Source organism: Curcuma longa, chromosome 12 (genome assembly GCF_044706935.1).
Source record: "Curcuma longa cultivar G26 ecotype Majalengka, Jawa Barat chromosome 12, ITB_CL_G26_1.1, whole genome shotgun sequence".
Lineage (NCBI taxonomy): Eukaryota > Viridiplantae > Streptophyta > Magnoliopsida > Zingiberales > Zingiberaceae > Curcuma > Curcuma longa.
In genome coordinates, this window is record NC_133872.1 from 4,188,044 (window position 1) to 4,198,912 (window position 10,869).

At 38.9% G+C, this 10,869-nt stretch overlaps 1 protein-coding gene across 1 annotated transcript; it reads left to right on the top strand.

Annotated features, from left to right (window-relative positions):
• Positions 1 to 10,004: 10,004 nt before the first annotated feature.
• LOC141843259 (ethylene-responsive transcription factor ERF109-like) lies at positions 10,005 to 10,839 on the top strand. The gene has a single exon (XM_074731318.1). It carries the CDS (start codon positions 10,017 to 10,019, stop codon positions 10,707 to 10,709), a length of 693 nt encoding a protein of 230 aa, XP_074587419.1. The 5' UTR covers positions 10,005 to 10,016; the 3' UTR covers positions 10,710 to 10,839.
• The last annotated feature ends 30 nt before the right edge of the window (positions 10,840 to 10,869 follow it).

The window sequence follows — 10,869 nt, forward strand, 5'->3', positions numbered from 1 at the left end:
GTTAGCATCAGTATCTACTCTGCATATCCGTACATCTCCTCTATCGATGATCTCTCGAATGAGGTGATACCGCCGTAGTATATGTTTGGAACGCTGGTGAGAACGAGGTTCCTTAGCCTGTGCTATAGCCCCGTTGTTGTCACAATAAAGCTCTATAGGGCTCACAATGCTAGGAACTACACCAAGCTCAGAAACAAACTTTCTGATCCAAACTGCCTCCTTTGCTGCATCTGAAGCAGCAATGTACTCGGCCTCTGTAGTAGAATCTGCAACTGTTGCTTGCTTTGAACTCTTCCAGCTCACAGCACCACCATTTAGACAAAAGACATACCCTGACTGCGATCTGTAATCGTCCTTGTCCGTTTGGAAGCTAGCATCGCTGTAACCCTTTACAACAAGCTCCTCATCGCCTCCAAATATCAAGAAATATTCTTTAGTTCTTCTCAAGTACTTTAGAATATTCTTGACGGCTGTCCAGTGACTATCACCTGGATCTGACTGGTACCTGCTCGTCATGCTCAAAGCATACGAGACATCAGGGCGAGTGCATAGCATGGCGTACATGATAGACCCTATAGCAGATGCATAAGGGATCTGATCCATGCGGTCCCTTTCTTCCTTAGAAGAAGGGCATTGAGCCTTCGAAAGGCTCACACCATGTGACATTGGCAGAAATCCCTTCTTGGAATTCTGCATGGCAAAACGGTTAAGCACCTTGTCAACATATGTACTCTGACTTAAGCCAAGCAATCTCTTAGATCTATCTCTATAGATCTTAATGCCTAAAATATAGGCTGCTTCACCTAAGTCTTTCATTGAGAAACAATTCCCAAGCCAAGTCTTTACAGACTTTAGTATAGGGATATCATTTCCAATGAGAAGTATGTCATCCACATACAAGATAAGAAATACAACTGTGCTCCCACTAACCCTCTTGTAGACACAAGGTTCATCTTCATTCTTGATGAAACCAAACGATTTGATCGCATCATCGAATCGAAGATTCCAGCTTCTAGAAGCTTGCTTTAATCCATAAATGGACTTTTGCAGCTTACATACCTTTCCAGCATTCTTTGGATCAACAAAACCCTCAGGTTGTGTCATGTACACATCCTCGAGAAGATTTCCATTCAGAAATGCGGTTTTGACATCCATCTGCCAGATCTCATAATCATGGTAAGCTGCAATAGCAAGCATGATCCGAATGGATTTAAGCATCGCAACTGGTGAAAAGGTTTCTTCATAGTCAATACCATGAATTTGCTTGAATCCTTTTGCCACCAATCTCCCTTTATAGGTATGCAGATGTCCATCCATGTCAGTCTTTCTCTTAAAGACCCACTTACACCCAATGGGTTTGATCCCCTCAGGTGGTTCAACCAAAGTCCATACTTGGTTAGTGTACATGGATTCCATTTCGGATCTCATGGCCTCCAGCCATTTCTCAGAATCTGGGCTCATTACAGCCTCTTGATAGGATGTGGGCTCATTGTGATCAACTATCACAACATCATCGTTGTCACACAAGAGAAATGAATATCTCTCAGGTTGACGACGTGTCCTATCAGATCTGCGTAGAGCATGGTCTACTTGAACAGGTTGTTGCTCTACAACTCCTTGTGGTGCAACCATATCCTCAACACTTTGAGGTTCCTGTTCGGTGTCCATCAAGGTCTCAGTGCTAATTTGTGTATCTTGAACTTCTTCAAGATCAATTTGACTCCCACTAGTTTTTCTAGAAATAAATTCTCTTTCTAGAAAAATGTCATCTCTAGCAACAAACACTTTGCCTAGTGTGGGATTATAAAAGTAATATCCCTTTGTTTCCTTGGGATATCCTACAAAATAGCACTTATCTGATTTGGGTCCTAGTTTCTCTGAGACTTGACGTCTAACGTAAGCCTCACAACCCCAAATCTTCATAAAAGACATCTTGGGACTCTTCCCAGTCCATATCGCATATGGTGTCTTTATGACTGCCTTAGATGGGACGCGGTTAAGTGTGAAAGCAGCCGTCTCTAAAGCGTATCCCCAAAAGGAAGGAGGAAGATCTGTGTGACTCATCATGGATCGTACCATATCTAATAGTGTACGATTTCTCCTTTCAGATACACCATTCCACTGTGGTGTTCCTGGTGGAGTGAGTTGAGATCTAATCCCAAACTCAACTAGATAGTCACGAAACTCTTGGCTAAGGTATTCCCCACCTCGATCTGATCGAAGCATCTTAATACTCTTGCCAAGTTGGTTTTGTACTTCATTCTTGAATTCTTTGAACTTTTCAAAGGATTCAGATTTGTGTCTCATAAGATACACATATCCATATCTACTGAAATCATCAGTAAAAGTAATGAAGTACTGATAGCCTCCTCTAGCTGCTATACTGAAAGGCCCACATACATCAGTATGTATGAGTCCTAATAAATCAGTAGCTCTTTCGCCTTGTCCACTAAAAGAGTCTTGGTCATCTTGCCTAATAGACAAGATTCGCATACCTCATATGATTCAAAATCAAATGAGTCCAAAAGTCCATCCTTATGGAGTTGGGATATGCGACTCTCATTTATGTGACCCAAGCGACAATGCCAGAGATATGTTTGGTTCAGATCATTAGATTTGAACCGTTTGGTATTTATGTTATAGACTGGGGTCTCAAGATCTAGAAGATAAAGTCCATTCACAAGATGTGCACTACAATAAAACATATCTTCTAAGTAAACAGAACAACACTTGTCCTTTATTACAAAAGAAAAACCTTTCTTGTCTAAACAAGAAACAGAGATAATGTTTTTAGTTAAAGCAGGCACATAACAGCAATCTTCTAGTTTGAGGATAAGCCCAGTAGGCAAAGACAAAGTATATGTTCCTACAGCAATAGCGGCAACTCTTGCTCCATTGCCTACTCGTAGGTCCACTTCGCCTTTAGTCAATGATCTAGTCTTTTGAAGGCCCTGCACATTAGTACAAATGTGAGAAGCGCATCCGGTATCTAATACCCAAGAAGACGAAACAGATAAATTGACTTCTATAACATGTATACCTGAGGCAGAAGTCTCACTTCTTTTCCTTTTCACCTCCTCCAGGTATAGCTTGCAGTTCCTCTTCCAATGTCCGGTCTCACCACAATGGAAGCAGGTTCCTTCTTTAGCCACTCCACCTTTGGGTTTCAATGCATTGACCTTACCCTTGCCTTTGGTTTGGGTCTTACCCTTCCCTTTAGGCTTTTGCTTGCCTTTACCCTTGCCTCTATTTACCATCAAAATGGTATCAGGCTTTGCCTTCTTAAGGTTGAGTTCTGCAGTTCTCAACATGCTTAACATCTCAGGTAAAGACTTGTCAATTTCATTCATGTTGTAATTCATGACAAATTGACTGTAGCTTTCGGGTAGTGATTGTAGAACAAGGTCAGTGGCCAACTCTTGGCCCAATGGAAATCCCAATCTCTCTAAGTTCTAATGTACCCAATCATGTACCCAATCATCTTGAGTACATGGGGACTTACGGGAGTTCCCTCTTGCATTTTGCATTGAAACAAGGCCTTCGATGCTTCGAATCTCTCGTGCCTCGCCTGTCCTTGATATAGTTGCTTGAGGTGCCCAACCATATCATAGGCATCCATGGACTCATGTTGCTTCTGAAGCTCAGAGTTCATAGTGGCGAGCATAAGGCATGACACATCTAGTGCGTCATCTTGATGCTTCTTATAAGCATCCTTATCAGCACGAGTGGCCGTAGGGGTGGGTGGTTCAGGAATGGGCTGCTCAAGGACGTACAGTTTACGTTCTTGTTTGAGGACTATCCTCAAGTTCCTGTACCAGTCCAGGAAGTTAGCTCCATTGAGCTTGTCCTTATCAAGGACAGATCGCAGAGAGAGAGAGTTTGACGTGTTTGATGTCATGGTGATATTCACTACAGAAAATGCAGAAATGTATCATATTTCAATCATTTAATTAGGCCTTTAACTAAATGATTCTCCACTGGTCACAAAGTGGGACAAGATCCATATTATACCGAATCTTGAGTTAGCTTTGGCTAATCGCCCAAGACTCGTATAAGTTAGGTAGGTACATCTTACCAATTACATCTAATGTAACTCTTGTATAAATTATATGAACAACAAAATTTGTTCATTATGCCCATCACATGAGATATCCTTCTAAATTACCACTCATCTTGAGTTAGCTTTGGCTAATCGCCCAAGATTCGTATAATGTAGGAAGATGTCTCGTATGAGCTATGCCTCTAAGTTCATCAATCTAATTGAGAGAGCTTAGTTAAGTCAAACCCAAAGTTTAATAGTCGGACATCACAATTGTCCTGTCGCACTTTACCGAGGTAAATCGAGTCACTTTGCTTTGGCAAACGCGCTACGATTGAACAAGGTAATCGTGAGTATTAAACTTTGGTAGGCATATGATAAGTGACCTAATTTTGTGACAACTAACTACGCATGCATCACATACAAGCATCACATACATCACATATATGCATAAAATAAACGTGACATGGTTATGGCCCTTTCTACGATCTTCTCAAGCCAATGAGAAGAGCGAATGGTCAACCTAGGGATTAGCATCTTCTCCAAGTGCTTCCTTGGTTGTCATGTGTTGTTGGCCTCCATCCTTTGCACCGTCCTCCAGTAGTGTAGAATTATTCTTCATTGTACATTACAATATGAGAGAAACCTCAAGTTACATTTGAGGGTAAACAAATTTTACAACCAGAATAATGAAGGTGAAAGGCACGACACGCAGGCCGTATTATGAATTACAACAAACACACACACATATCCAATCACATTGGGGTTTGAGGCCATAACCATGCACCATGTCATATAACATTCAAAATATTAATGACTAAATAAAACTGTTTATTATGATCCTAAGCAAAATATGAGCCGCAACGCCACGGTTAGCGGGCGGGGTCAAGGGGCAGCGCCCCTTGCGGGGGATTCGGGGGCAGCGCCCCCGAAGCAAATTATTTTTTAGACTCGTTGAATGAGTCGCTGCCCATACTGTTCATCATGATGAACCCAAGACCACCCGATCGGTACCATCAGATCTGCACCATCAGATTGGTACGATCCGATCTGATCAGTCCGATCTGCACCATCAGATTGATGCCATCAGATCTGATCAGTCCGATTAGCTCCGCCTTTGCGACACCATCAGATCTGTACCATCAGATTGGTACCATCAGATCTGATCAGTCCGATCTGCATCATCAGATTGATGCCATCAGATCTGATCAGTCCGATCATCTCATGATCAACATGCAGATCATAATAAAAAGTTCTAAGTTTTATCATATAAAACTAAAAACGAGTGTGCTTTCGCAAGTGGCTCTGATACCACTGTAGGGATCTATATGCGCGAAAAACCGATTAAACCGCATATAACGCAGCGGAAAACAGGATCCCTCCAGAAGATCCATGCGAAAAACATACTCGTTTGACGATTCTACCTACTAGAATCGAGTTTACCTTCGATGCGTGCCCTTCGCAATCCCGACAGCAACTCTTTGCCTTCAAGGTCGTCGGATCTCAGCACGATCAGTGTGTTCGCGCCTCCACGGTATCCACACGAACACTGAGATGGAGAAGAACCAAACTGTGGTGCTAGCCACAAAGGAGGTTCGGCCAAGGGAAGAAGAAGAGAAGAAGAGGGAGAGCAAGAGCATCCAACAACCCCTTCATCAAGAGCCTCTCACCCTCTTTTATATCCCACCATGAGATATAAGGATGAAGGGGAAATTAATATAATATTAATTCCGAAATTAATATTTTATTAATTCCATGCATCTCATGCATGAAGATCTTTCTCCTCTTTTAATGAAGATCATGCATCTCATGCATGATAATCTTTCTCTTCTTTTAAGGAAGATCATGCAGCTTTTTAATGATCATGCATCTCATGCATGATAACCTTTTAATCAAATTCGAATTTGGCTTGTGTGACTTGAGTCCAACTCGAGTCTCAACTCAAGTCTCACACAATCTGAGTTGACTTGAGTCCAACTCGAGTCCAACTCAATCCGAATTGACACTAAGGGCTAATTTTAACATGTTTTAAATTTATGTTCCTGGTAGTTCTCTAAATCTATTCATGTTTTTATTTTTAACTTTGGAGTTTTAATATAAAAAAATTCTAAAAAATAACAAAAGAACGTTAATAAAAAGGGGAAAAAACTTTTTAAATTTTTTGAATAGCTAATTAAAAAAAGGAAAGTGAAACAAAAGTAAAAATAAAAGAGAAAAGTACAAAAAAAAAATAAAAATCTCCTTGAAGTTATTTTAATCAAAGTAGCTTCAAAGGTGGAATGACTTTTATGCGAAAGTAAATAATTGATGAAATAAGTAATTTTATTATTATTATTATTTTACTTTGATTTGATTTGGTTTGATTTAAGTATAAAAAATTAATATTTTAATTTAATTTAGAGTTGCATTAATAAATTAAAGTGTTTTTTATAAAAAATCAAAAGACTGGGAGTGATTTGAAAATTCTTATGCAGTTTAATTCTTAATATTTTAATTGAATTGGCTTGGAACCTTTTTATGTCTTTATCTAGAAGCTTTGAATCTATTAATCTAATGCAGTTTGATTTAGTCGTCTTCATATTTATTTACTCCACGCGTGAATTTGGACTTAATTAAAAAAAGATATATTTAATATAAATCGAAACGGACCTTGGAACTTTCACGGTGAGCTGGCAAATATTAAGCCCACGCCGCATATATGTAGCAGTTGCTGCGGGCGGGCGCGGATATCCCACGGCGAAAACATCCGGATTTAACTGTCGCCAGCCTGGACAAAATTAATGACCGAAAAGTGGCGGCGTTGCCTTTTGCCACGTCAATCAGACAGCGAGAGTTTGTCTTGTTCCTAAATAATTTGGTTTGTTGGTCTTGACCATGAATCGATCAAATCAATCAAATCAATCAAATTTAAAATTTTAATTTGATTATTTTATAATTTTAAATTTTTTATAAAAAAATTGATTATTTTAATTATTTCAGTTCAGTTCAATTTTAAATTTTATTATTCGATTAAATTGAAAAAAAAATCAAAATTTTAATAAATTAGTGGACTTAAATATAAAATTGCTAAGGAAAAAATAAAAATCCTAAATCTGTATCCGCTTTCTGCTCGTTCACTCACACCACGTGACAACTTCCATCCCGATTCCTCCGCTTCTTCAATCTCCATTGTCGTAATCCTCTCCCGTCGATCGTTGCTCTTTCCGTCGGCGCCTTCATGTTGCTCACGCTGTTGACGACTGCCTCGATCCCCTTTCCTTGCTCTTGCGAGAGGGCGCCTGTGAGTGGTTGTGACTCCGAGGTTCCGCCTGTTCACCGTCCACCTTAGTCCTCTTTCTCTCGTTGCTCTGTCGCAAGCACCTTACCATCGTTCTTGCCTCGATCTCCTATCTTTGCTTTCGCGAGAGGGCGCCTAGGACTCTGACTCTTTGAGATTCCGTCACTCCACCTCAGATCTCTCTTCTCCTGTCTCTGGCTCTTGTTGTAGGCTCGAGGGCGTTAGCAATCACCAATCAATGTGGGCAGCAGGGCCAGGGTAAATATGAAAGTTGTATATGCTTAATATTTTAAAATTAACCGTTGTAATTGATCTTCTATTGGTCATATGAATTTTTATTGAATTTAAGTTCTAGATATTCTGATATTTAAGTTTCATATTTACCTTTCAATTATAGAATTTAATCAATTATATTTTGAACAATGTTGTAACATCATGCAATCTTTTGGACAGTGTTTGTACATCTGTGAATTGTGATTAATATTTGTCTGATATCAATGCAAGGAGATTTATCAAATATGGATGTTGATAATAGTTGTTCCGTACCACAATCTGAAATTGATCTTTCATTAGATTTTTATTTATAATTATAAACTTATCGAGTATTTAACTTTATTTTTTTTTGTTAAAATTCTCAAAAATTATAATAGATTCGTCTTTTTCAACAACATCAATACATGGATGAATGAGATCATAATCAATGGTATGTTTTAAATATTATATTTTATTTAAATTGACTTTCATTATTTAGAAATTGTAATAGTTTCTTTTCCTAATTGCATACTTCTCAAACTTTTATTTTTTGATCATTTAGAAACAAGTATATCACAAGGAGTCGAAGTTTCAAGGACAAAATAAAAATCACCATGTTACCACGTCATGCAAGAATCAATATTGTGGTGTTCCCAATTATTCATCCACTTGTGTTGTCAATTATTCATCTACTTGTGTTGTATTAGGAATTTTAATTGTATTCTGTTCAAAAACTTCTTTAAATTTTGAATTGACATTTGGTAAAATTTGTAGTTCTTAATTTTGAACTTGTAGTGGTTGAACTTGTAATGGTTAAATTTTTGAAAATTAAGTTTTTTACTTTATTGTGTTGGTTATCTTAGCTGATTTATTTTTATATGGCTATATTGTGTTGGTTGATATATCAATGAATGACTTTTGTCCCTACATTTATTGTCATCTTAAAATTTTTGGCATATTTGTGTGTTATTTTGGTTATTATTTACTTGTGTCAAATGTAGGTAAGAAACAAACTTCTATTATCAAGGAAGAAGTTGTGTTAACAATGAAATTAATAAATTTTAAAATATCTTTGAGCCCATTTATAACCGAAGTTGTCAGAAAATTATTTTGTTTATTTATTTTCTTTCCTTTTTAATTAGTGTTAAAATACAATGTTCAAGATGCAAACAGAATTTCCTCAATGATTACAATAAAACTTCTTCAATGGTTAAATTTAAAATTTAAAATGCTAGCTGAATAGCTAAGTAATAATCTCAATGTTCTGAAGTTTCAACCTTAAATATATGTTAATTTACTTCAATAGTTTATACCTTTTTAATTTGATTTGAGTAGTTTGCACCTCTTTGATTTTTTTTTCTTTTTTTATTAGAGGTTATTTTTCTATTCTTTTTTATGAGAGGTTAGATATTAAAACATTAAGGCCTGAAATACCTTCAATGATCAGGTGGATGCCTATAAAATCAATAATTCTAATTCTCCAGCTGGACATGAAACAGAGAGAAGATGGATAGAAAATTATTTTCTTTAAATCCTCAAGCTATAATTATGCTTCATCAGCATGGAGTGGCTAGAAGACAAGAAACTCATTTGGAACCTGTCACTGCTAATCAACACACATATGGGAGCAACAAGGTTAATGGTGACCTTAAAAAATTTCTTGGAGTACATTCTGCTTTAGGCAGTATCGGTCTCTCTCAATACCCTGCACCATCATCTAAATTCTAGATCCTTATCTCCAAGCAGGTAAATTAATGTAGAATGTGGAAACTTATGGTGTTGAACATAATAGTTTTCTATCATAAATATATATGAATTTTAAATATTTTTTTCATAAATGATAAATTCTAAAAAAAATTCTTGCATAATAAATATTTTTTTATGTAATTATTTTAGAATAAATTTTTTTTATCTACCTCATATAAAATTTTAGGTTAATTCGGTCAAAAACTAAATTAACTGATAAAATATCAATTTGATTTATTCAATTTTTATTGAAAAATTTGATCGATCTAATTTATTTTAAAAAATTAATTAATTTAATTTTTAATTAATTTGATTCAATTCGATTCCATTTTAATGGCGTCCTTAAAAAGTTAAAACTTATCAGGTCGGCATAATTAAACAATTACTTAAATAAATTTGTTAATTGTATCCATCTAATTTGTTGGATGCATCTTGCCTCGTGCGTTCGAATCACCAGTTACGTCATCACCAGATACAGTTGGCTTTTAGTGCCATATCCGTCCGTCTCCATCTGAGTTGGATCGCACCCACGATAGCGTCCAATTCCCCACGTGTTAAACGTTTTGAATGCTTCCCACAAACTGTTGCTTCTCTCAGGTGTGACGTGCGTCGCTCGCGAACGCTCAAAATCCGCGGTCTTTTCCCGCGCTTTAAATACTCCACCATTTGACCTCTCCGACTGTCACAGAGACAAAGCAGACGATGACGATGAAGCAGAGCGGTCGAACAAGGAGCGCAGTTGTCTCCGGCGAAAGTCCCTGTAGCGTCACCGATCACATGGAGGCGGAGGAGCAGCGCTCGATTCGGCTCCCCTGTTACGGAATTCAAGAGGAGTCCATCGTCGTCGCCGCTCTGACGCACGTCATCTCCGGCCAGCCTTTCTCCGGCGGCGAAGCGCTCCTCCAATCCGTCACCTGCGGCGTCTGCGGAATCTCCGGCTGCCTCGGGTGCGACTTCTTCGAATCATCGACCGCCGACGCGCTTGGAGAGCAGGGGAAAGGAAGGAGGAAGAGGAACAAGAAGTGCAAGTACAGGGGAGTGCGTCAGCGGCCGTGGGGAAAGTGGGCGGCGGAGATCCGCGACCCGCATCGGGCGGTGAGGAAGTGGCTGGGGACGTTCGAGACGGCAGAGGAAGCGGCGCGGGCGTACGACGCAGCGGCCGTTGGGTTCCGCGGCGCGCGCGCCAAGCTCAATTTTCCTGTGCGTGTGCCGGAAGGATCGAGCGAGTCGTCCTCATCAATCTCGAACTCGAATGCTCCCTTGCCGGGGAACAAGCAGCGGCAATCCATCATCGGATGGAATGAGCAGATACAGAGCGCGGTGGCGACGCAGGAGGAGGAGGAATGGGCGGAGGTGTGGACTGGGTTGCCGGATTTATTGGCGTTGGACGATTGAGACCTCTGCAACTGGGTTCTTTAACCTCCAGGTTGAAGAAATATGTATTCGTCATTGTTTTGACTTTTGTGGAAGGTGTGCAGTTTGGACTTTTTCATAAGTCAAAACACTAATTTTTATATTTTTAGAATCGCCCTGTAGTTTTAAAAATATATAAATA

Excerpts from the sequence above, each read along its gene's own strand:
- LOC141843259 (XM_074731318.1), top strand. The coding sequence starts at position 10,017 with ATGACGATGAAGCAGAGCGGTCGAACAAGGAGCGCAGTTGTCTCCGGC.